Genomic DNA, 24,923 nt, shown 5'->3' on the forward strand with positions numbered 1-24,923 from the left:
AATATTTAATTACTTGAAATATATTTTTCTTCTTGTTTTTTGTATTTTACTAGTTACGGGAGGCGTCTACATCTACAAAGTCACATATCCCTAATGGGGATGGTGATTGGTTAATTCAAATCATACCACGTGGTTTGGCCATAAGCACCTGACTTTCCCTGCAAATTATGTTTAAGTACATTGCACTCTATCTTTAAAATAATAACAATAATAATAATACATCACCCTATTATCTTTAAATTAATTACACTCAATAATAATACCATGGGGTGGCTCCGTGACTTGGAACGAATTTCAAACCTATATTTTCGTTTCATAGTGTTGGTGAATCACACAATGGAAACTAAAGAAAGCTTAAAATATCTTTGTAAGTCTTTCCGGTCACCAGCTGGTCTCCTTTTTAACAAAAAGAAAAAAGAATAATCAATTATGGGATGGTTTGTGCTAGAATGCTTGATATGGTCAAAGTCAAACCTTGTGTTTTGATCAATACGCTTTCAATCTAGCACAAAATTATGTTGAAAATGAAAATTTTGCGTGAAATATTTTGACTTTTTATAGTATGAATACAAGTTAAATACGTTGACCTATGAATGACATATGATTTATGTCATGATGATGGAATATCCATGCAATCAGATTAAGTATGTATTTGTACAATAGCCGGAACCTAAAAATTGAAAGAAAAAAAAATCATGTATTTGATGTAACAAGGTAGAAAATTAATTTTTGTAGGCCTCTTTTCTCTTCCATGCACATCCTCGTATATTTCTTACCTCTTTTCTTAAGAAAAAAAATGATCAGCTGGTGATTTAGCCACCACAGTCCATCATTTTGGATGACAGAAAAACTGACAAAGACATTTCAGACCTCTCAGATCACCATTTTGTGATTCACCACAGCAGGAATCGATCTCATATATATTTCTTACCTTTAAAGTGAATAAATCAAAGAATCATATGATGTAAATAAATGTAGATGAGCAAAAGGAGAAATATGGAAATCAATTTCCATAGGTATATGGAGAATACAGAGAATATTATGGGGTAGATATGTATGACATCAACAATACCGTATACATTACGTATCAAGAAAACACGATCCACTAATAATAGTTTAAGCCCTCCATTAACAAAGTCTAATAAATTACATTAAATTAAAATTAAGGTTTTTTATACAAAGAATTAAAATTAAGGCTTATGGTGCGTTATAAATAGGGTCCCCCCCCATATGGTTGGTGCACCCCAAGCGCATACACAAAAAAGAACCAGAGGGAAAGAGAGACACCTCCATAGATGGCTACCAAAGTCTACATTGTGTAAGCCTTTCTCTCTCCTCCCTCTCTCTCTCTCTCTCTTTATTGCTTAGTGATTTATTAAACTTGTTTGTGTTCGTAAAAGTAGATAATGGTGTTTCTAGTTGCTTCCATTTTATGCTTTCTGGGTTTTTTTTTTCCATTGACTTAAGTGAATGTAGATGATCTTTGATGAATAAAGATGAATCTTTTCTGGGTTGATCAGTGTTTTTATTTTCTCCCATATTAGTTTTTCTGGGGTTTGTTTATTTAATTAAATTAAGTAAATGTTTATCATCTTTGATGAATAAAAATGAAATCTTTTTCTGGGTTTGTCAAGTTTGCTTCCTGGGAGGTGATGGATTGTGTTGTTGTGTGTTCAGTAATGGAAAAGATTGGCATTCTGTTGGAGATGGTGTGGAATTTGCATTCGGCATTTTTTGTTGACTTGTTATTTGGAAGAATCTTTTTAGCCAAAATGGTCTCTGAGATTAATATAACTCTTCTCTCATTGAGATTGAAATCAATGATTTTGATCTGCCGTGAAAAATCTTCATTAAATTGAGAGTATTTTTGTCAAATCAATCATTTCACTTACTTTTTTATTTAATGGAGATATTTCACAAAATCAAAATAATTGACGATGGACAAACTCAGAGACCTCTTTCACCAATTTTCAATGTCAGGACCAAAATGAAGAGTTATCCCAATCCAATGACCATTTTGGCTAAAAAGCCTTTGGAAGAACAATATATTGGAACATTTCGTAGTAAATGATTACCTCTAAACATCTGCTAAGGTTAATCTATCTAGTGTTAATTTACTTGGGAGTGCTAATTTGTTTTCTTAATCTGCCTTGGGAAAAAAAAAAATAGGGAGCAGTTTCTCTTGTTTACTGAAAGTCAAACTTAAAGCATCACAAATAAATTTATATAATTCATATTATTTGCTGGTTGTATTGTGGGATCGAGATCTCTATAGCTACATGTCACTTTTGTTTTGGGTAGAAAGTATTGCAGTTTTCCTATCGTCCCATCGGTTTCAGTTTAACATCCAGTACTCAAAAGATTAGGGGAAGTTTTATCTGCTCTCATAGAAAAGTGAGGTTGCAGCTAGTGGCCTAAAATGTCTAGCTTGTATTCTTCTAGGTATTTTTAATGTTTTGAATTTCCAATCATTTGTGTTCTTGTTCCCGGTCTTGAGTGGGGTGAGGGAGGGTGAGACAGAGGCCTGTTTTTCTTTGATTTTCATGACCGATTCATGAAATTGAACTTTACACTACCGTGTGTATGTGTCAATATCTAGAAAAGGAGGGATTAGTAATTGGAATAGATTGAAAGTCTTAAGGTTTAAACGACATTGTGCTGTTATCCAGTAACAATTCGAAAGTGATTGTGATATCTGACCTACCTTTTGAAATCATAAACCGAGAGAGAGAGAGAGAGAGAGAGAGAGAGAGATGCAAGGCCTCTGCTTTCCTGCTTTCTGTGGCCCCAGAATGCATCATTGTTGAGTTTGGTTCTTTCTGTTTATATTGATATGCGTATGAGTCCCTGTCAATATTTACATTTGCTTCTGAACTGTCTTACATTTCTTCTACACTCTTGTCAAACAATCGAACACTTAATCACACGGGTATATTTTAAGGCTCCATGAAGGTTATTTGATCATCTTTTGTCACTGGCAAGTTAATTGAAAGTTTTGTTACATGCTTAGTCTCCCTTTGGTCATTGTCCTACCATATTCTTTTGGCTAGTTGAATGATAAACATTTTCTGTTGTAGTGCTACATAAATTTCATTTTTACACCACATTCGTTCCCGTATATGGTGTAATGAAAGAATTCGCCAGCAATTTCAGGCAGTTTTGTTTTAGCTTTCAAAGAAGATTATTACAATAAAATACTGATCTCCAAATGTTATATGCTATTACCAATTTGAGTTAATTTTTAAATATGCTATGCATTTTACAGGTACTATTCTATGTACGGACATGTTGCCAGGTTGGCTGAAGAGATACTAAAAGGAGTTCAATCTGTCGAAGGAGTAGAAGCCAAACTGTGGCAGGTACTTATTGTCATTGAATCAACACACAAAATTATCACAGCTACAGAAAACATCTGTTAGTCAGAGTATCTGTATGCATATAATTATGCATGTGTGTCACATGTCCTCGGGTTGGATGTGCTACATTAATTTTGTTCTTAGGCAAGTTCTCTCAGGAAATATTTTTTTTTTTACCCTTTTGTTAAACATAAATGTTCCTTGCACATTTTGGCAACAACCATGAGGCTGCTATTGCAGATTGTAGACTTGTAGTTTATCCCAAAGCGACGTGTTCTTTTAAAATTTCTAGTTTGATCTTTGATGTTTAGTGACTAAGCTTCTAGAATACAGAGATATCTTGAATCGCTAGCTTAAGCTCACATATTGGTTTCCGCAGTTTAAAAGTCGGACAATCATGCAGTTTTGGATAAAGGATAAGCTGACTTGAGTTTCTAATCAAAATGTACGAATAGCATTAATTCTTTTGCTGGGATCTTGTGTTCATAATTTGTCTTTGAAAGGGATATTGATTTCTCTCCTGAAAAATTTCAAAGTAATTAACCTGGTTCAGTATACTTGGCGCCTTAACAGGTACCAGAAACACTGCCAGCAGAAGTTCTTGGAAAAATGGGTGCACCACCAAAGAGTGAAGTGCCTGTAATTTCACCTGAGGAACTTGTGGAGGCTGATGGGATAATCTTCGGTTTCCCTACCAGATTTGGAATGATGGCTGCACAGTTTAAAGCATTTTTCGATTCAACTGGAGGCTTATGGAGAACTCAAGCACTTGCTGGCAAGCCCGCTGGAATTTTCTACAGCACTGGATCTCAAGGTGGTGGACAAGAGACTACCCCGTAAGTTTTCAGCCAACAAGAGTATTTCTTTTCATTAGGTGTACAATTACAGGGATTTTTTGAACTGTTTCTCGTTCTTTCCCTATTGCGTTGCACTTTACTGAAATGTTTGCAATGTGATTTTTCTTATCCTGTTTTTGATTTACTTGAAACCGTGCAGCTTGACGACCATTACACAGCTTGTTCACCACGGAATGCTCTTTGTGCCTATCGGATACACGAGTGGAGCTGGCATGTTCGAGATGGAGCAGGTCAAGGGTGGAAGCCCCTATGGTGCGGGAACTTATGCTGGGGATGGCACAAGACAACCTTCTGATCTAGAACTAGAAACAGCTAGCCACCAGGGAAAGTACTTTGCTGGCATCGCAAAGAAGCTTAAGGGATCTGCCTAATTATGATGATCAATTATACGATCGCTGTTGAGTGTTCCATACTTTCATTTCTTCTGTTCTTGATTCTCAGTCCAGTGTTCAATTTGCAATTTCGTGTTTTCGTAAAGGATAATTTGCTTTGTCAAATTTAATTGTTGTAACAAGTTTTATTATTGAATAAACAGTTTTTATTACTGAAGATTAAAGCTTGTATACAGTATACAATGTAAACTTTACTGGAGATCTCGGTCTCTTACCAGTTGCTACACCATTCATTGTAACTTGGATAGAGCATTGGCTGTGAGAAGTTTCACATTCAGATATCAAATGAGGCCAGTCCTCCCATGTAAAAAAGAAGTTATCCCACGAATGCTAAGGCCATGCAACATAGCTTTGAATCTGGTGAGCTATCCAATCCAATCCAATACATCAAATATGGCCTAAGCCTCAGTATTCCACACTGTACAACATAGCCTTGAATCTGGTGAGCTATCCAATCCAATCTAATACATCAAACATGGCCTAAGCCTCAGTATTCCACACTGTACAACATAGTTTTGAATCTAGTGAGCTATCCAATCCAATCCAATACATCAAACATGGCCTAAGCCTCGGTATTCCACACTGTAACTTTAAAAATTGTAAGTTATCCTATTCTATTCAATCATATGCACCAAACATGGCCCAAGAGCCCCAGTTATCAAAGGCACAAGTGGCTGCCCATAGCTTCATCACCTTTAACGTTGCTGAATATCTACATGATGAGTATGGTGCAAGTGATCTTATCACATTCACTTCAGGAGTCTATGAAGTCCATTGGAGAAACTCCTTCTGCATATCACCATATGCAGAAGGAGTTTGTCCCATGTTTAAAGGATATATTTTTTTGTTACATGGGAGGAATCAAATATTGAAGCTATCCTTATCCTAACCCATCGATCCACCTTCTCATCACTCGGCTAACCTCAAAGGCTCCTTTCCCAGGAATTTTCATTCTATCTCTTGGGATGGTCATCTAAAAGTTATGGGGGTAACTTGAAGAAACTAAAATAGTAAATTAGGCACCCAAATGAAATAGTGAGCCCATGTCCAAGAACTAATGAGGTATCACTTGGGCTCAAAAATAAGGATGTCATGCTAGTAAGTGGGAAAAGATGTAGTTCCACTTATTTTAACAACGTGATTCTCTAAATTTTAATTTTCAAGATGAAAGATTCATACTGTGTGCCAAAAATCGAACACACTACAATAGCGAACTAGTCTAACTTAAGTTTGCGTATTTCAAACTCATTTAAAACTCAATTAGAAGCTTTATGTAATGGTAACAGGGGTGGAAGATAAGATTCAAAATTTTTAAAAGAAATAAGCCTTTTGAAGCTGGAAAACGTCAAGAAGAAGACAGAGATAGAGTCTTCATTGATTAGCCAAAACAAGAAAAAGAGGTATTGATCCATTAAAGTAAAGATTTGTAATTGCTGGAAGTCATAGATTTGCTTTATTTACAACTACAACACAACACAATGATGCCAAGATGCTTTCCTTTTAAGTATTCGTTTTATGTTTCATCTTTTCAAATAAGTAAACCTAGTAGTACTAAGTACCATGCCAAAGCTTTGAGAAAATAATTACAGATTTCAATATTCCATCGAGTAGTCGAGAGAGAGAGAGAGAAGCTAGCTATAGCAAATGGTACTGATCCCAATGCTTCAAAGTGCTTGGTATCACACCCTTCCGCCGATCAATTTCACAAGTCACAAAAAGATGATAAAGTGGGCGCCAAGAGATACCAATCCCCAACAGATTTTGAACCATTAAAGTACCTTTCGTTTGCTTTCTCTCATGATTAGTCATCTTTTATAGGGATTCTTCAATTTTAAGCTTCTTCTTGATTAGGCTCTTTGGTTTTCAAAATTTGGAATTTGTTCAAAGCGACTTTAATTTCAACAAACAATGACTAGTAATATATAACATATACACACCCAAAATATACTGTGGGATTTTCAAAGTAATAAGTATATGTACGATGAGGAATGTTAAGGGACTCTCTATAGATTTTCTATCATCTTATAGTTTAATGTTAATTTTCATGCCAACATTATAAAATATTATGTCAAAAACATGAGATGACAAAAAATCTATGGAGTGTTATGCTTTGAGAGAGTCTCTTAACATTTCTCTCTCTATATATGGAGTTATGAATATAATTTATGCTTACTAGATAGCACAAGTATGCAAGTTCTACCGGCCATAATTTCGTCAGGAGTTTTGTATATATTAGGTTCTGTTTGGATATGATCACTTCTCTCGTTTAGATTGCAAATGATGAGCCATAATTCTGAAAGTAACAATACATATACAGTGTTGCTTCTGCACTGTTCGTGTTGGGAAAAGTGAGGAAAACTTTCAGCCCATGCAGTGATGCTTTGATTGAAGTTCCAATATATAAATAAATGAGGATCCTTTCTGGAATCCTCCAATCATATCTGTTTATCATATATCGTGCGGTCAGAAATTATTATAAATTTTTTATTTAAAATTGAATATAAACAATATATGATGAAAACTGACCACATGATGTACGATGAACGAATGTGATTGAAGGATCTCCAGGATCCTCACAAAGAGGATCCTCATTCTATATAAATAAGGATAATGTTAGGAAGACTAAATTTATAGACAAAATTTGTGAAACTAAAAGACGTAGAAATTGATGATTGGTGTATTACTTAAATGTTGATAAACGTGCTCATTCATATTGGAAACTCATAATTTTGTTTACAAATTTTGTTTTCAAATTTAATCTCTTTAGCATTAGCCTATAAACAAACACAAAAAAGCAAAATGAGTAATTAAATTAGGAAAATGATCCGCGCGATCATGAACATTCATCGTACATCATGTAGTCAGTTTTCGTTAGGTATTATTTATATTTAATTTTAATTTTGAAATGATTTTTGACCGCACGATGTACGATGAATGGTCACAAACACGGAATCCCTAAGATCCCTAGGAAAAGGATCCGGCCATTAAATTAGGATTTGGATCCTCTTCGAGGCAATTGGTCGGGATCCTCCTAACTGGTGTTTGTGGGCCATTGAATTTTTATCCAACGGCTACAATTATTATAACTTTTAGAGGGCCCTCCTGTTTGTAGCCATTTGATAAAAATCTAACGGCCCACAGACACCGATCAAGAGGATCCCGACCAATTGCCTCAGAGAGGATCCAAATCCATTAAATTAAACTGAGCTGGTTGTAGACTTCTAGCTCGTTGCCACCAAGGATAATATTATGTAGATCATGGAATCGTAGAAGTTAAAAGATAATCAACACTACAGGTGATAGCCCAACAGGATTCCTCTCTAGATCCTCTTTGTGAGGATTTTGAGAATTCTTGAATCGTGTTCGTTTATCGTACATCGTGCAATCAGTTTTCGTCAGGTATTGTTTGTGTTCAATATTAAATAAAAAAATTTAAATAATTTATGATTGCACGATGTACGATGAACATACATGATTTACAGATTCTTGGAATCCACACAAAGAGAATCCGAATTTGGTGTTATTTTACCAGACATATGTTTATATTGCTAAGCAAATAATTGATGACTCAGATTACGATAACTTAATTTATTTCTTCACAAACATAAATATATATAATATAGGGAAATTGACTAAAATAATTATTCTATAAATTTTAATTTCTAAACTCATCAAAATCAAATATTGACGACTTATAGATCATATAATACATATGAATTAAGAGTACTGATAGGTAGAATAATTTTTAAACCACATTTGCAAATTAACCATGTGATGTGTCACCAATATGAATTAAGTACGTTAATCAACACTTAAATAATAACTCAATCATCAGTAACCACGTCATATGCTTTACATAAAATGATTTAAATAGATATTCTCCCTAGCACTACCTATGAATTAAACATAAACATCATATCTGAAGAAAAATTAAGCTTCCACCATAAACCAATTTACAATATGGGGAGTAGTCAACTTATTCATAAGCTCATGCAATGTCTCTTCTCTCATCATTGTGAGATTCATTTTCAACACTCCCTCTCACATGTGGCGAGTTTTCAAGCTTAACACGTGGACAACACGAACTGTGTGACATTGGGCACTTGTGGCCGTTGACTTCACACGTGTGACAACTTGCTCTGATACTATAAAGAAAGTTAAGGTTCCATTATAAAACCAATTAGCAATATAGGAATAGCCTAACTTAATTATAAGCCCACATAAGGTTCATTATTCATTTAATATGAGATTCATTCTCAACATTATCTAACGTTAAAAACATATCGGTCAAATATGAATTTTTTTATATTTCAATTATTAGAATTTATAAATTGATTATTTCAGGTAATTTTTCTATAATACATCTTCTTCTTCTTCTTTTAAAAAAAATACTATTATTAAGCAGAAGGGGAAGGTTTAAGAGTCAAGACTATTACATTAATACAGGGAGAATGAAATTTCGAACTTGGCACGCATAAGGAGAAATCCAACACCTTATCTATAAGAATTCTTTAGTTCTTGTTACATGTTTAATGGACGAACCTTATAATTGCGTGGCCATTTCCATAGGAGGAAATTGAAGGATAAAACATCTAGTAATGCTAGGGTTAAGACTATTACATTTCCATAGGGAGAAGAGAATTTCAAACCTGGGACGTATGAAACATCCTATCTATCTATCCATAAGGATTCTTCAGTTCTTGTTATATGTTTAATGGAAGAACCTTATACTTGCGTGGCCATTTCCATTGGAAGAAAATGAAGGATAAAACATATAGTAATGCTAGGGTATAAGACTATTAGATTAATATAGGAAAAAGAGAATTTCGAATCTGAGACGCATAGTTAGAAATTCAATACCCTATCCATCTATCCATAAGGATTCTTCAGTTCTTGTTATATGTTTAATGGGCGAATCTTAATTATAATTGCGTGGCCATTTCCATAGGAAGAAATATTGAAGGATAAAACATATAGCAATGCTAGGGTTGTTGGTTCTACACGCGCAAAGACATGTACTTGCGCATGCACATCCTTCTGTCTCTCTCGCCCTCTCTTTCTCATAAGTCATGACCAGATTCACCAGAAACCCTAAAAGCAGGAATAGTGGGCCGACCTCTGACTTCCCACTACCACATTCCAAACATATAATAAACGAATTCAAAAAGTGAAAACGCCAACCAAATATAATCTCCACTCACTCATCTTTCTCTCCTGTTCTTACAACTATCAACAATATATACAATATATAAATCAATTAACTACAATAAAGATCGCTTTAATTTTTATTTTTCTCTTCTCTGAGATAATGAAAAGGTGTTGGTGCCAACCCTCAACGTACATGAACAGGAACAAAAGGCAGCTCTTCACACCCCATCTGCTAAATTCAGCTCTTGTCAACAACTTAATATCGCTAAACCCTAATATTGTCAACTTCCGCTAAATTTAGCACCTGTTCCTGTTCCAAACCCACCTAATAATATTAGGGTTTTACATAATTATAAAGAAATGGTCACTAGCTAATAATTAATCGCTCCCTCAGCTAGCAGTTGGCCCAGCATGCACCATATATATTTAGGCCTTGGCTCCATCAGCTCTTCTCTGCCGATCACCTGAAGGTTGCTCCGAATGTTGGTGTCCAAAAATCAGCGGTGGTCTCATTAGCAACCGGGAATGTGCTTGAAATTGGAACCAAACACAGCCCTCGGCTTTGTAGATCTTGTTTTGCTCCTTCCGAGGCCTCCCTCATTTTATCAATACCATGTTGCTGTTGCATGGGAGCTCCATTTTTCATATATGGAGTACTTAAAACCTGAAATATTACATGAAGAAAAAACTTACATCGGAACTAAAACCAGACTTGTATAAAGAATTTCGTTAGGTCTATCTTCTTTTTTAAGGACAAACCATAAAACAATTTAAACAATTATTTATTTTGTTTCTAGAGGCAACTAGGGTTCCCTAATTTTAACAAGTCTAGACTAAAAAAAAGGAAGATACTAAAAGGAACATACACTGACTTGATCGTGGAGGAATTTGATGTACTCAATAGCTTCGTGGAGGACAGAAGCTGTATCAGTCTGAAAAAGAAAAAGAAAAGAACAAAAAGGATTCAAGGTAAGTTAGATGAATTCCTTTATTTAGCAAATTAGTAAAGTATTTTTTTTCTCGAAAAAATAAAGAAGAAAACAACAAAACTTCACCTTTCCGAAAGGTGAAACCAATTGCTGGAGAGCAGTGACCCGGTCCCCAAGCTTCTCTTTCCGAACCTAATCAATAACAAATTAATCAAGCTTTAATTAAAACTTTAAAAATCACTTTGAGAAAGAAAAAGCTTGCTAGCTGATCAATCGATGGCTGCTGCCAAAAGCTTGATTAGACATGTGTGTGTTGTACCTTAAAAGTCGGTAAGGGTGAAGGTGTTTCAATTCGAGCTCTTTTGAATACAGGTTCACCGGCGCTGCTGCTACTTTTCTTTACAACGGATGAGCTTGAGTCTTGAACATCTTCATTAGTATTGGCCTAAAATTTCAACATCTGAATCATTAGCCTCAAACCCTTTTGTCATATATGCTGAATAGGTAAACTGTAAATTTCATGAATTACCTTGGTAAAGTTGTTGGAATTGGGTTTCTTTTCATGAAATGGTGACGGAGAAGGTGTTGTATACTGTGCTTGTGAGGAGGAAAAAAGATCATTACTAGATCGAACAGTATTGTCTGGATTTAAAGCCGCGGGAGCGGGGGCGTTCCAGAAGGGAGTGTTAATGTTATTGGAAAATTGCAAGCCGCTGCCTCCGTTGCCACCAGGTTGTAACTGCTTTGGAAGCGACGAGGGTCTGAGGCAACTGTTTGGAGAGTATCTCGGCGGCCAACAATTACTAGTAGGAGAAGGTGATAAGAACAAATCATTTGAAAAGTGATTGTTGTTGAAAAGTGATTGCTGGGGTTGGGTTTGAGGTACTGGTACAGAATCAAATAGAGTTTGCAACATTAAGGCTGAGGAGAAGCCATAAGAATTAGCAGCTGAAGATGATGAGCTTATAGGAAAGCCAGAAGATGATGGTGAACCTAATTGGTCTAAAGAGAAATCTTGATTCATGGGCTTGAAACCATTTATGATAGAAGACGATTCTTCATCGCCTAAGGCGGCGGTGTTCAACTTGGCATTCAAACCCATATCTTCTTGGAGCATAGGATTATGAAAATTGCTCTCACCTCTTCCGCTACTACTGCGACTACTGCAAGATAAATAAGATGATAAAGCTAATTAGTATTATGAATTCAAATTTTCCAATCAAGAAGTTCATATCAAATTAGTCTCTTTTTCTAAATCAATGATACAACTAAGACTAAAGAAATACAAAGAGATCTTTTATCTTCTTCTTTTGCTTTCGTTTTCTTGCTCTTTCTCTCTTCTGAAGCTCCTTCTTCTTCCAGATTAATATAATCAAGGGTTTTCATGCCTGGGTTTCAACTAATTTAGAGAAGTAGCTATTTAATTAGCTGGCAAATGAATCAAAAGAACTTACACGAGCAAAGCTTGGTTAAAATCTGAGTGTGTTGAAGATAACGATGATGGAAGACCAAAACCTAGCATTTGCAAGGTGGGATCATGATCAGGCTTTTGAACATCTTGATATTGATCAAAATTAGCAATAGATTTACTATGATCACCATCGTCATGATCATCAGAAACCGAGTTATTAATCTCACCGCAGGAAGACCTTGTTGCCTTGATGTCCACCATGTCGTTGGGGTAGCCGAAGCCCCCCATATGATCATTAAAACCCATAGAACACGGCGACGCCACCAGCACGTGTCTCGATGAATTCCACCATGAGTTGCCGCCACAAATCCCGGCCTGAAACTCCTCCGCCATAATATTATTCAGCTCAAAAGTAATAATACTTCAACCTTCGTTAATAAATATATCCCTTGCTCTTAATTTGCCTCTTTGTATTTGGGTCTCACGAAGTAGAAGTATTCACCATATAAGAGAGAGGGAGGCTATAAGCTATATATAGCACAATTAGGAAATATGAAATATGGTCTTGCGAGCTTTGCAAAGTTGCAATTTACAACTCTATATATCAAACAGTTAGGGCCGTAGCCCGTAGGGTGGGTACGGATATAGTAGTTGCAATTTATTTTACGGGAATCCGGTTGACATTTTTTTAAGGGAGATGATTGGACAAATGAGAGAGAGCATTCCGAATCGAATTTTCTTTGCGTTTTCTTTTAGCTTTGAAATTATTATTATTTATTATAGTTTATTATAGTCTATCCACCTATTTTTTATGCTTCATCTCTTTCTTTTCGGTTTTTAATAGTTATTTTATATTCTATGTTCTTTATATTATTTTTGTGTGGAAAATTCTTATGGTGATGCTTGTGAATAAAGGGATGATGATGATGATGGTGTTTGATCTGACCGCCACCTCACTGTTTTGGAAGAATAACTTACTTCTTTTTAAATTGTCTTTGTTGAAATCAGACGGTTGAAATTTGATCAGGGTCTTAGAATAATAATGGAAAAGTGCAAGTCCTAGTATAAAATCTTCAAGATTAGGACCCATGGGGACTAGATGGGCTGCGTATAAATGATTATCGGTTATTAGGTTACGCTTCTATGTTCTGAATTTCCAACCCCACGACAGTTTGCAAGGGGCGAGTGACGCTCACTTTTCAGTTCAGAGTCTTCATATATTATTTGATCCTTAACAATTTTAAAGTAGCAACCTCAATGTATGATGATGAATAGCTTATTGATCAACTAAATTCAAAATATATAAAGAGCCTTTAGAATAACATCAGAATATCTCAAACTATTCAAGTTAGAAAAAAACTAAGAAGGACAAAGCAAACCTAGCTACTGTAATTTGTGCAATACACCATATTTGCCTAACGCTTTGTGGAAGAAAATGGCGTTGTATATGCTTATTTTAAAAAATCATTTCATATTTTTCATGGTATGGAATCAGTATAATAGGGCTCCTTTTTATCAAATCTATTTTCCTATTCTGAAGCTTTGAATATCATTAGATAAAATCATCATCAGTCTTATCGCTTAAACTTCGCTGGTAAATTTGTCATTTTAACTTTGTTTTAGACAGCCCCAACAACGTTCAATCAGAAGTGTACGTAACCACCAAATATACAGAAAGCAATCATGCATGCTTATCTAACCAAAGATCAAAATGGTAAGAATTTTAAGCCAGCAAGTAGACACTTGGGAAGTCACCGAAGAAGATGGCTAGCTCTACACTAACTAGCTACTCTTTAAAGTCAGCGAGTGGTGATTAATTCAGTAAGCGCGGTTGACTTGACAAGCTGCTGCTCTAATTTTCCACGCAATTGAAGTCTGATATTTCGATCCCCTTGAAAATTCAAGTAAGAAGAGCATAGAATTTGTGGCTGACCATCATATGTACAGTACAAGTAGAAAGAAACACTTGGGCTTTTAAACTAAAACTGACTAGCAAGGACCACATTTTATATAGAATGAATGAATATTCTTGATGGCGGTCAATTAGGGCAAACGTGCAGGTATGAGTTTTCATTCTCAACTAAGCCAAACGCAATCTTACAGCCCATAATTTTTGACATTTCGTTCAGATGTTTGTGACTATGTATGTTAAAAATAATAAGAAAATGGTTGACTGCAATTATACATAGAACTCAAAAGGAGTGTTAGGTCAGATCCATGAGTTTCTGCAGCTGCTGTCCTTAATAATTATGGTAGGAATTTTTAGCAAATCTGTTTTGACACACTGATTATACTGATCTTACAATGGTCCACATGTGTAATACAATTTGTTTTCTTAAATGAAATGATACAAAAATGTGTATTAGTCATCCCAATTTGTGTATATACACCTAGTTTCATTGTTTTTGTTTTCAAATTTTCTTTACAAAATAATATTAGCTAGTTATGATGGACAGCAACCTAATTTTTCTTCAGCTTTCTTTTTTTCAAATTTGATGGTACATCTTAATACAATGGAACACTACCTAATATTCATATCTATTAATATAAAAAATTAACGGTTGACTACTAAAATGGTTAATAGTTTATGTAATTGGTTTTATTTAGGTTAAGCTATTATTCAATCTTCTCCAATAAACAAAAAAATCGATTAAAAGAACTAATAAAGAGAAAAAGAGGATACAGCAAGATCTGATCGAACTATCCAGCAGAAAAAATTGATACAAGTAAATTAAAGATATGACTTCTTGTTTGATTTGGATTAGTTAATTAAATGGCTAAGCATGCTTATGACCTATGTCCTTTGAGAAGCAAAATGGGTCAACCGGGGACCCATTGGGGCAGGCACGCGTGCGTCGACACTGGGGCCTCTCAAGCTTGGCTGAGCTCGACAACCGTCAAATGGCCCTGAGATGAGAATTGAGAGACGGGTTTTCCTTCGAATGATCATTTCTCGTAGCTAACACCACAACGTAGTCTATTGTGAATATTATGTTCGATTCTTGTTAAAGGTGATTTTGAATCACATTATTATTAATTTATTGTGAGATAAAATTCACTTCCTCTTCCTTAATGTAGATAATATCATTTATTCACAAAAATGAAAATTATAAAAAAATAAAAAACACGACGACGTAGCCCACCTCCCATCCAATCACAGCCGTCCAGTCTCGTAACCAAACCAAGGGCGGCATACAACTAGGTATTATTACTTTGTTTATTCAATACTTTATACAGAACTTTAACGAAAAACTTTCGGTACTGTTTACTTTAACGAAAAACCACATTTTTACATTAAAAAGTCAATTCTGGTACTATTTACTTTACCCTTTATTTTGTTCTTATCATTAAAATTCAAAATTTTAAAGTTATTTTCATTAGTTTTTTTTTTTTTTTATATCCAAAACGTGGTATTCCTGCAAAATATATGGAGAGGAAAATAGAAGAAAAACCATGGTCTCCCACTGGATAATTAGAAATGTGACTTAATTAGGAGGTGAGATATAATTTTGAGAGCACTAAGTGATATTGGAAGAGAGAATATTTGAACAAACGACTATGAATATAAAGATAAAACGTTCTAACATTTTAGAACGTTAATGTTCATATGTATGTTAACGTTCTAACATTTTACTATGAATAGTTTTACACTATGTTTGGATGAAGAAATTTAATATTACTAAATAATTTTAAAATGACAGTAATTGAAATGACGGGATTTTATTTTCTAGAATTTGTGAATTTTCTTGTTTGGTTAACCTAAAAGAATATGGAATTGAATACGGAATTTGTTATTTTTGAACTTTCAATCATAGAAATTGGGAAATGACACCTATTTACATGGAATTTAAACTTGGGAATTGGAGGTCCCAGATTCCAAGTTTTTTTCCACACGGAAATTCTAAATTTCTATGTTTATGAATCCAAACAAAAGAATTGGTGCATGTCAATTTATAAATTCTGACTTTTATCCAAATTCCAAGTTTATTTCCTTCATCCAAACATAGTGTTAGTTTTTTTTTTTTTTTGAATGAATGAATAGTTTTAGTTTAATCATGAATTTTGGATATGGTCTCTAGCTATCAATGTTCTTCGACTAAATCCTTATTGATTTTTAGTTTTTGGTTGAAGTTTCTAACATTAATGTAATAATGTGTTTTCAAGTTGGTTATTAAATTTTTTAGCTTAAAAATTGCAATTTGTATTTGCTTATATTAATGGGATTTTAAATAAAACTATACTCCCCAAGTCCCCATTATGTGGAGAAAATTCAAAATCAATAGAAAATCATGTTTTGCCATAAAAAGTATGTACATATACATATAACATTTTATTACTAGGAAAACATCGATGGTTCAAGAGAAATTTTATTGAATCATAAAAAAAGAAGTTATATCTAGTCACAGAGGGACATAATTTTACCCCTCAATAATACAAGAAGAAAAGTAAAGTGAAAAAATATAAGAAAAGAGTGTGAAATAAACTTGACCTCTCTTAAGAGAAAAAAAAATACAGGGGGGGGGAGTAAAGCCTAAACCCCTCTAAAGAAAAATCTAAAAGGTCTAAACCTGGAAAATAAGTTGCAAAGCACCAAAAGCAATAGGTTAGGAAAAAAAGAAGAGAAACACACATCATGAAGGAAGACAAACCTGTAAACCGGGGATGCACATTAATCTAAAAATCGAAAACCAAATAAACCAAGAAAATCCGAATGTAAAGAAGCACAGACCGCCAGTAGATGGGAGTCATGCCAAACCATGGTTGAAGAAGACAAGCCCATGCATCAAATTTGTTGGTAACTACATTCCCTTTTCAATAAATGGTGTGAGCACCAAAAAATCATCTCCCAAATTCAATCCAAGCAAGTATAATTTTGAGTGCGAAGAGGCCAAGGATGAAAAAAAATCCTTTGAACAAAGACAAACAAGAGCACTAGTAAAATCACTTTCCAACCAAAGATAATGCCAACCCGTTGATAAGCTAATTTTACACTAATAATGACAGTCAATAATTCCGCAAAAAAATATTATAATGACGAATACCTTCACGAAACCACCAAAAATGTACCATGACAATCTCTCAAAAAAGAATTTTGACCACTAGTCGACTAGTTATGTCAAATTTCTACTGAGTACTAATTACAAAACGTTTACTTTGTTATGTTTTATTTTTGTGGCACAAGACGTTGGATTAAAAATCCTTTCTCTTATAATTTGAGGCGATTACCCTAATGGCATGGGATAGGAGAAGAGTCGGCTTTGCAATTGAGAGTAAGACACGTTATACTCGCTTTCTTTTTTGTCTTGATTTAAAAGAAAATTAGGTCACAGCGATCCAACTCTTGGATCTTCTACTTGTATTTTTGTGCATACAGAAATGTTCCTTCCTCAATAATAAAAACCGACCACTTTGGACCCTCATGCTCATGTCACGCCTTTGACTCCCTACCAGACCCCGAATGGTTTGTTCATATAATTTTTTTTTAGTACATTGATATGTTACATTATTGTTGACCTTAAAAATTACCAAGCCTACGTGGCGCGTAGGCCGAGTAATTAATAAGCTAACTACGTCATTCGGTTGTGTGCGGGGCATGCCAACTCGTCGCCCGAGCTTGGCCGGGGAGTAAAATGTGTTGATGTTGCGTTGAGCGCGCTGCTGACTTCTCGATCTTGTGACTACGACCGAGGAAGGAACACGTCTCGGCCTTCGGGTTCTAAAACCTGAAGACAAGGCTGCTAGTCTTGCGATGTTCACGGATCGTCGACGCCGGGTTCGGTTACAGTGATTATATTTGTAAGAGTATAAGCACACCAAACTGGCACCAAACTATACGGACATAAGTACTCAAAAGAGATGTATGTCTTGATGGTGAATGTGGTTCGGCTGTCAGATTGCCGAACTCTAAAACTTACTTGTGAATATCCAATCATAAAACAACTCGGCATTCAATGCACCAAGCCTAGCAATCTGTAACACCTCACTTTGCCGAGAAGGCTAGTGAGATGACCTCTGCCAATAAGGACTCGAAAATCCTTTTTGACCTAGACTTGGATAGATAACCAATCGGCCTCGAAACAGTGCTGTTTATCCAAACTGAAGGTGCTCCGTAGTCGGCTGATTCTACGACAATAGTGTTGTTTATCCAAATTGAAGATGCCACCGGTTGCCTTCACAATGCTGTTTATCCAAACTGAAGATGTGTCGGCGAGAAAAAAGAAAATAAAAATCTCGAGGTTGTTGAGAGGTTTCGCGTAAAGTGAGAGTTTGCGCATGGCAATTTGTGTGTTGAATTGGAGAGAGCTTGAATGATGCACGCCCTTCTCTATTTATAGCAATAAACTCTCTCATGGCCGAGCTAGAACCACACTTGGATTAGGACTCCTTAACCTAATCTAACTAGGACTCGGCCAATCTTAATTCAACTGGGACTTTGAACCCACCTTTTAAACGAGCCAAATTCATCTCCTGAGTCCCAGCATCCCTAGGACTCCTTATCATACTAGGTCTCAACTACTTCACCTTTATTCAAAATAATCCTCTTCGTAGCAGGATTCGGCCAACCTTGACAGGGCCGGCCCATGACAAGATTCTAAACAAACACCTTTGGGCCGAGGATATTTCTGAGCTCGGCCCAAAATAACATTTTGGGTCCTAACAACTATGAGGAGGGGGAGTTCAACTAAGCCACACAATAGGCAGCCTAATTTGGTATCAAATTTGCCATCCACGAGATTCGAACCTAAGACCTTTCACTTCCAAGTGAAGAGGAATACCAACAAACCATAGTACTGAGTGAATGTTCTTATAATTAATTGCTTAATACTAATCCATTAATTATTATGTTATGCAATTAGTTACGATCATTGCACAAATTATATATTTGTTAGCTTTAAGAAGAAACCACCTACCCATTAAACTCGGATTAAGGCGCGTGTACTGTTTGGGTTATCTCAATTCTCAAAGATAAGAAGAAGCACTCAATTTGTTCAAAAAAGAAAAAGAAAAAGAAAAGAAATAAAGAAGAGAAGTACTCAATTATTTCTACAAGTACATAAGTGTATTAAAATCATAATACGTGTATTATCCTCAATATTCTCATATATGCAATAATATGAAAGTGATTATTTAACCCTAGCTAGCACTGATGATCATTTACTATTGAATATTGGCATCGATTATGCAATTATATATACGAAATTCTCTTTTCTTTTCTTTCTAATTATTGTAATATTTTTTAATTTTTCCGTTTCTTCTGGATATTAATAATAATAATAATTTCCAAAATAAATATAATATATATGGGGACGGATCTGTGACATCATGTTTTTCACACAATTTTGGACACGTCTTTAGCTATCAGATTAGTCCATTTTTAATTTTTGAGATGTATGTTGACGATATGGCAATTAATTTTATTTCTATGTTCCTAAAAATACATATTAAATATAAATAAAATGTTACAAGTCTCTAGCCATTAAATTAGTCCACTTTTAATGATTGAGATGTAGGTTGACAGTATGGTAATTAGTTTTATTTCTATTTTTTTTTCTAAAAATACATATTAAATATAAAAATAAATCAAATTAGTGACGTCATGTGGAGCAAGTCTTGAGGTGTGCACAAAAAGAACTCACATGTAGTAAGAAAAGCGGCCTTGGAATAGTACCACGTACGGGATCACGTGGCATGCCTAATCAAAATGGTATTAACAAGAAAAACAAAAACAACATGGAAAATTTTGAGAAATGCTATGATGAATTTTTTTAAATAAAATAAAATAAAAATAACAAAACAAAACGAGTTTGAGTGGCCACCAGTTGACCATGTGTTTCTTAAGTCCAATCTAAGGTAGTGGACCATCTGTGTTGTAAATCAAACGTGTTTGTCTAGCTATGCATCCTTAGTCTACCCCAAACTAAGTTAAGCACGCACCAAAGTGAGAGCCGTCCATTCTTTTATTTTCTCTTGTTTGCATTTATCCTATCTTTTTGTTTTTGATTTTTGTGAGGACTTCTACAGTACTGATATATTGTTACTGAGGCATTTCTTGTTAACGATAAAAATATAAATATTAGTTTTGTTCTTATGTTCTTAAAATCAAATTTATTTAACTGTTCATGCTATTCCATAATTCCTTGAAAAATGTGAACAAAACGTCATTACAACGATATAGCGTCTTGTAAGTTGGTCTCAGTTTTTATTGCAACTATTACTTAAAAAGAATTCAATTAATTGTGATATGAAAAGCAAGGCAATTGCAGTGGATCAGTTAATGGTTTTTATAGACAGGCAATAATACATTATGTTTACCTTAGTGAGCAACTAAGCATATTGTATTGATTTGTGGGGATAAGGCATGCATGTTCAATTGAAAAATGATTAAAGTGCGAAAATAAAGCTCTAAACTTTGCCTTTTCGTGCAGTCCTACTTCTTTAATTTATCATCTTGATTGATCGAGCAGCTGTTGGTGTCTACTTGTTCTAATTTTTTTAGTCTTCACCTTCTCTCTCTCTCTCTCTCTCTCTCTCTCTCTCTCTCTCTCTCTCTTAAAAAAATAAAAGGAAAACTAATAAAAAAAATTTGAAAATTTTGAGTTTTAACAATAAGGACAAAATAAAGGGTAAAATAAATAGTACTATGATTAACTTTTTAGTATAAAAATGTGATTTTTTATTAAAATGAACAGTACCGAGACTTTCTCTTTAAAGTTCCCTTTAAAATAAAAGGTTTAGTTCCCTCTCAATAGCCATCCCTCTCAAGATTGACTTCCAGGAGTCTAATTCAATTAATTTCCAATACGTTTTCCACCAAAGAAGAGGCTCCAATATTCCAAAGAATGACAAGTCGTTAATCATTAGCTTTGTTGACCTAAATATGAAACGTCACCAAGTTAGTCTCCTTTGGCCCTCCTTCGTGTGGTGTGATGAGGTTGACATGGTTGTCCCATGTTATATAAAAATGAAAACTAATTAAGGAGGTTTGAAAACTTTGAGTTTTAACGATAATGATAAAATAAATGGTAAAGTAAATAGTAACATGATTGACTTTTTAATGTAAAAATGTGATTTTTTGTTAAAATAAACAGAATTGTGAGTTTTTCGTTAAAATTCCTTATATAAAAACATTCATTCGGTCATCGATCATTAGGTCCCACATCTATTAAACCATTTAATTAAGAGAACTTCTTAAGTCTTAACAAATATATAAGTGTTTAATTAACTGGGACATTGATTGAATTATGTGTCATGCTCTGTCTCGTGCTCTTCACGCAAATCTTTCAATATCTTTAGCTCATCATTCTTGATGGTTGTAATGATGTGTCCTAGGTTTCTCAAAATGACAATCACAAAATGTATCCTATATAGTTAAGTGTTCTTTAGATTAGTAGTAGGAATTTTAATAAAATATTCAACGTATTTCTAATAAAAATTCTAGCGCAGAAGTGTTTATGAGTAGAAACAATCTTTGAATCGAGTACATGTTCACAAATGATGCCGAATATTCTAAATTCACAAGACTGGTTACAAACTGTTGGTCAGTAGATGACCTCCCGCACGTATGATATACATTGTGCATAATAGATACAATTCTTAAGCAAGTCAACTTTCTTGTAATTGATCAAAGGACTTGGAATATAGTGGCAGAGCCAGGATTTTAGGTGAGGAGGGGCCTCACATAAATGTGAACAAAATTAAATAATGCATGCTTGGAGTTGTGAGCTAATTATTTTTTAGGCTCTAACTGTTTTTTCTATGTCGAAGTTAACCTTCCATTCTGAAGTCAATGAAAAATGCTAGGGATACTATGTTTTTAGACCATATTTTAGAAACCACATAATGTGACCCCGTTGATGATTGGATTCCTTCTATGGTGATTTAAAGAAGTAGTCCAACCATTAAGTACTATACAATCATGTGGTCACAAAATATGGCTCAAGTAGAAGCTATCTATAGCATCACTCCAAGTCAATATAGAATAGATTGGGAATTTCCGAACAAAAAATGAGAATTATGGATTGGGAATTTGGTGAACAAAATATATGAAATTTTAAAAATTTAGTAAAAAGTTAAAGAGAGCAAAGATAAAATATATAAAATTTCAAGAAGCGGAGAAGGAGAAACTCAAAGTTTATTATTCTTTAGTTGGCAATGTAAAAGAATATTTTTTTTGATAAAACTAAACTAGACTTTAGATTTTAATTTTAAGAGCTATTGATTTGTTTATAAAATAAGATTGTAAATTTATTTTTAGGACGAGTGTTGTTGGGATTGAAAAGAAAAAGAGACTTCTTATTTTAACTATTAGTGAATGGCAATTAAGAGTTTTGTGTAAACTAAAAGAAGTATAATATTAAGTTTATCCAAATATAATACATAATTATTTAGAAAGGTTAGTTGGGGGATCCTTAATGAGGGTAGGCCTTGGCCTATGGTGGCCTTAGAGTGCCTCCGCCCTATATAAAGAGTTACATAACAAAGTAGTTTTTGTTGGTTTCATGATGGTAATTAAAATGGAGTTGAAAGTTGGGTTGGACCTTCTTTTTCTGTTTCTTTCGCTAATGTCATAATCATTAATAAAATATTTTGCCACAACGAATGAAAATTTTCTCCTCTCTTTTCTTTCTTCAAAAGCAACAAAAAAAAAAAAAAAAATACAGTGATCTTCTTAATTTCCTCTTTCTTGTCCCTTATCTGAGGTCATGCATGGTTTCTCAAATCCATGTTTTATGTATACTTTGTGTAACCCACATCATAAGCATGACCGTGAGAGCTGACAAAATTAATCCAAATTAGGTAGCTCTAAGCTAATAATACAGGAAGATTCACAATAATACAGGTTGCTCTAAAATTTTGACAAACTATGTAACTCTCTTTAATATTTAGTACTTTATATGTACGCAGCTGGTAAAGAATAGAACAAGTTGGATGGTTAAGTTACTTGTAAAAGTTGAAGCTTCTGTACGTAGCTGGTAAAGAACAAAAGAAGTTGGATGGTTAAGTTACTTGCCCTCCAAATTAATATCATGATATAAAAGTACTAAATATCAAAGAGAGTTACATATATATACAACAGCTAAGTGACAATTATGCATGGGGAACAAGACGAGACAACATTGTCATTTATGTTGCCAATTGATTTATATATGTGAGATACCCTTGTCCTAAATGGATCAGTGACTTTTTTATACGAATTGTAAAATTGCATACATTATGATTCAACACTAATATTATTTTCAACTTGATCACTATTAGCCCAATAGAAGTGAGATTTATTCTAATAAACCTCGATTTATCTAAAAATAGACAAGTATTATATATTGAAAATTGTTCTGTTAATTTTCCCTTTCAGATTTGAAATCTTCAACACAAAATGCTATTAGTATTAATTTAGTGTGACTTCTTTTTTTACCTTTAAATTAAGTCATAAATCCGAATCAACATCTCCATAAAAGTTCAGAATAATAACCATTTTTTTAATATACACATAAACTAGAAAAACAAACCCAATCTTATAAACAAATACTTTTTGTTGTGTTCCTGTCCTTCCATAAAATAAAAAAGTTCTGTTGAACTACTATTATTTATAAGATATGGTCAAATAATAATCAATAAAAGTAGAGGCCATTTGTTTTTATTTTAAATATCACAATATCCCGTAGACTCGGTGTTTTAGGAGATAAAACTATCATTGACGTATCCGGTTTTTCTTCAACTGGATTCGACAACCTTAGTGATGTAATATGCACCTAATCTTGTAAGTACTCAGAAAATCAAGTATCAAATACGTAAAGGCAGTTGCAATTGTTGATAATTCATACTTGTTTCATTCACAAAGATCCTCTGAGATTTTGAACCATTTTTTACATTAAGTCAATTATAAAAAAGAAATCAAGAAACAAAGGTCAAAACATACACGGTTGACTTCAATGCCTTGGACTCCTTTAGGGTTTTAGGCCACAATCTGGAACCTGATTCCGGTCAATCCAAAATGAGTTGGGGATTTTATAGTTGAGTTGACTTTTCATTTTTCTGATCCAGTTCATATTATATGGGTATATGGTTTTTAAATTGGGCCATTGTCTTGTCCAGCTTCCTAAAATTGCAGAAATTAACAAGTCTGCTATTAACCTTGGCAAATACTAGAGTTCGCTAAAAACACTTTGACATGTTTGCTTACCTGAAAATTAGAATGAGTATGATAATAAATGAAATTAACCCAATTTCCTAACTTTTCAAACGTTTCTGACTATACGAAATCAAAAAGTATGCTAAGGCTCACATTACTTTTTTAATCCAATACATGAGTCTCCCATAATCTTTGACATCTCCACCTCTTTATCACTTTTCCTAATTTAAGTTAGTAAACATTCTATAAGTGAAATGTCTTATATTCGATTTTCGTCAAAGGTGAATTTGAACTACATTATTGCTAAGCTCATTGTGAGGCTATTCTATAAGTGTTTTGCGATGAATCATGTATGAACATAATTAATCCTAATCTAAAAATCCAAAAAAGTGTGGTTGGCTAAACAACATGCAGATGATAGTTCAAACGACATCATTGTGACAAGATAGGAAAACTTTGCATCTACCTCTTTAATGTATGACTGGCGCATTTTCTCGTTTGTTATTCTTAGAGGTGAAATTTGAACTCGGACCTCCTTAAATTTTGAGATAGAAGTATTACTTAGACAAATAGCTAATTTTGAATGAACTAAAAATTGAATCAAAACTAGTAAGTCGTTCCCTAATTAGTTGCACTTGCTATTATTCTGGCAACCATGCCATCATCCAATCCAAGGGTTTCGGTGTCAAACGCTAAACAC

General features: G+C 34.2%; 2 protein-coding genes across 5 annotated transcripts; one reads left to right on the forward strand and one right to left on the reverse strand.

Annotated features, from left to right (window-relative positions):
* Window positions 1–1,182: 1,182 nt before the first annotated feature.
* Window positions 1,183–4,762, forward strand: LOC103446600 (NAD(P)H dehydrogenase (quinone) FQR1-like). The gene is made up of 4 exons (XM_008385740.4): window positions 1,183–1,318; window positions 3,266–3,359; window positions 3,930–4,192; window positions 4,353–4,762. The coding sequence occupies exons 1-4, from the start codon at window positions 1,296–1,298 to the stop codon at window positions 4,582–4,584; spliced, it is 612 nt and encodes a 203-aa protein (XP_008383962.1). The 5' UTR covers window positions 1,183–1,295; the 3' UTR covers window positions 4,585–4,762.
* A 5,105-nt stretch (window positions 4,763–9,867) lies between these two features.
* Window positions 9,868–12,740, reverse strand: LOC103446599 (transcription factor bHLH112). 4 transcript variants are annotated; one of them, XM_008385739.4, is made up of 7 exons: window positions 12,321–12,707; window positions 12,137–12,197; window positions 11,212–11,845; window positions 11,002–11,127; window positions 10,809–10,874; window positions 10,620–10,685; window positions 9,868–10,417 (listed from the first exon to the last, which is right to left on the reverse strand). In XM_008385739.4, the coding sequence occupies exons 1-7, from the start codon at window positions 12,484–12,486 to the stop codon at window positions 10,214–10,216; spliced, it is 1,323 nt and encodes a 440-aa protein (XP_008383961.2). In that variant the 5' UTR covers window positions 12,487–12,707; the 3' UTR covers window positions 9,868–10,213. The 4 variants fall into 4 exon arrangements, with proteins under 4 accessions (XP_008383961.2, XP_070662890.1, XP_008383958.2 ...); XM_070806789.1 differs by having other exon boundaries at window positions 10,626–10,685; window positions 12,321–12,659; XM_008385736.4 differs by having other exon boundaries at window positions 12,137–12,740.
* Window positions 12,741–24,923: the final 12,183 nt, after the last annotated feature.

This window comes from Malus domestica, chromosome 10, assembly GCF_042453785.1.
Source record: "Malus domestica chromosome 10, GDT2T_hap1".
In the NCBI taxonomy this organism is placed as follows: domain Eukaryota; kingdom Viridiplantae; phylum Streptophyta; class Magnoliopsida; order Rosales; family Rosaceae; genus Malus; species Malus domestica.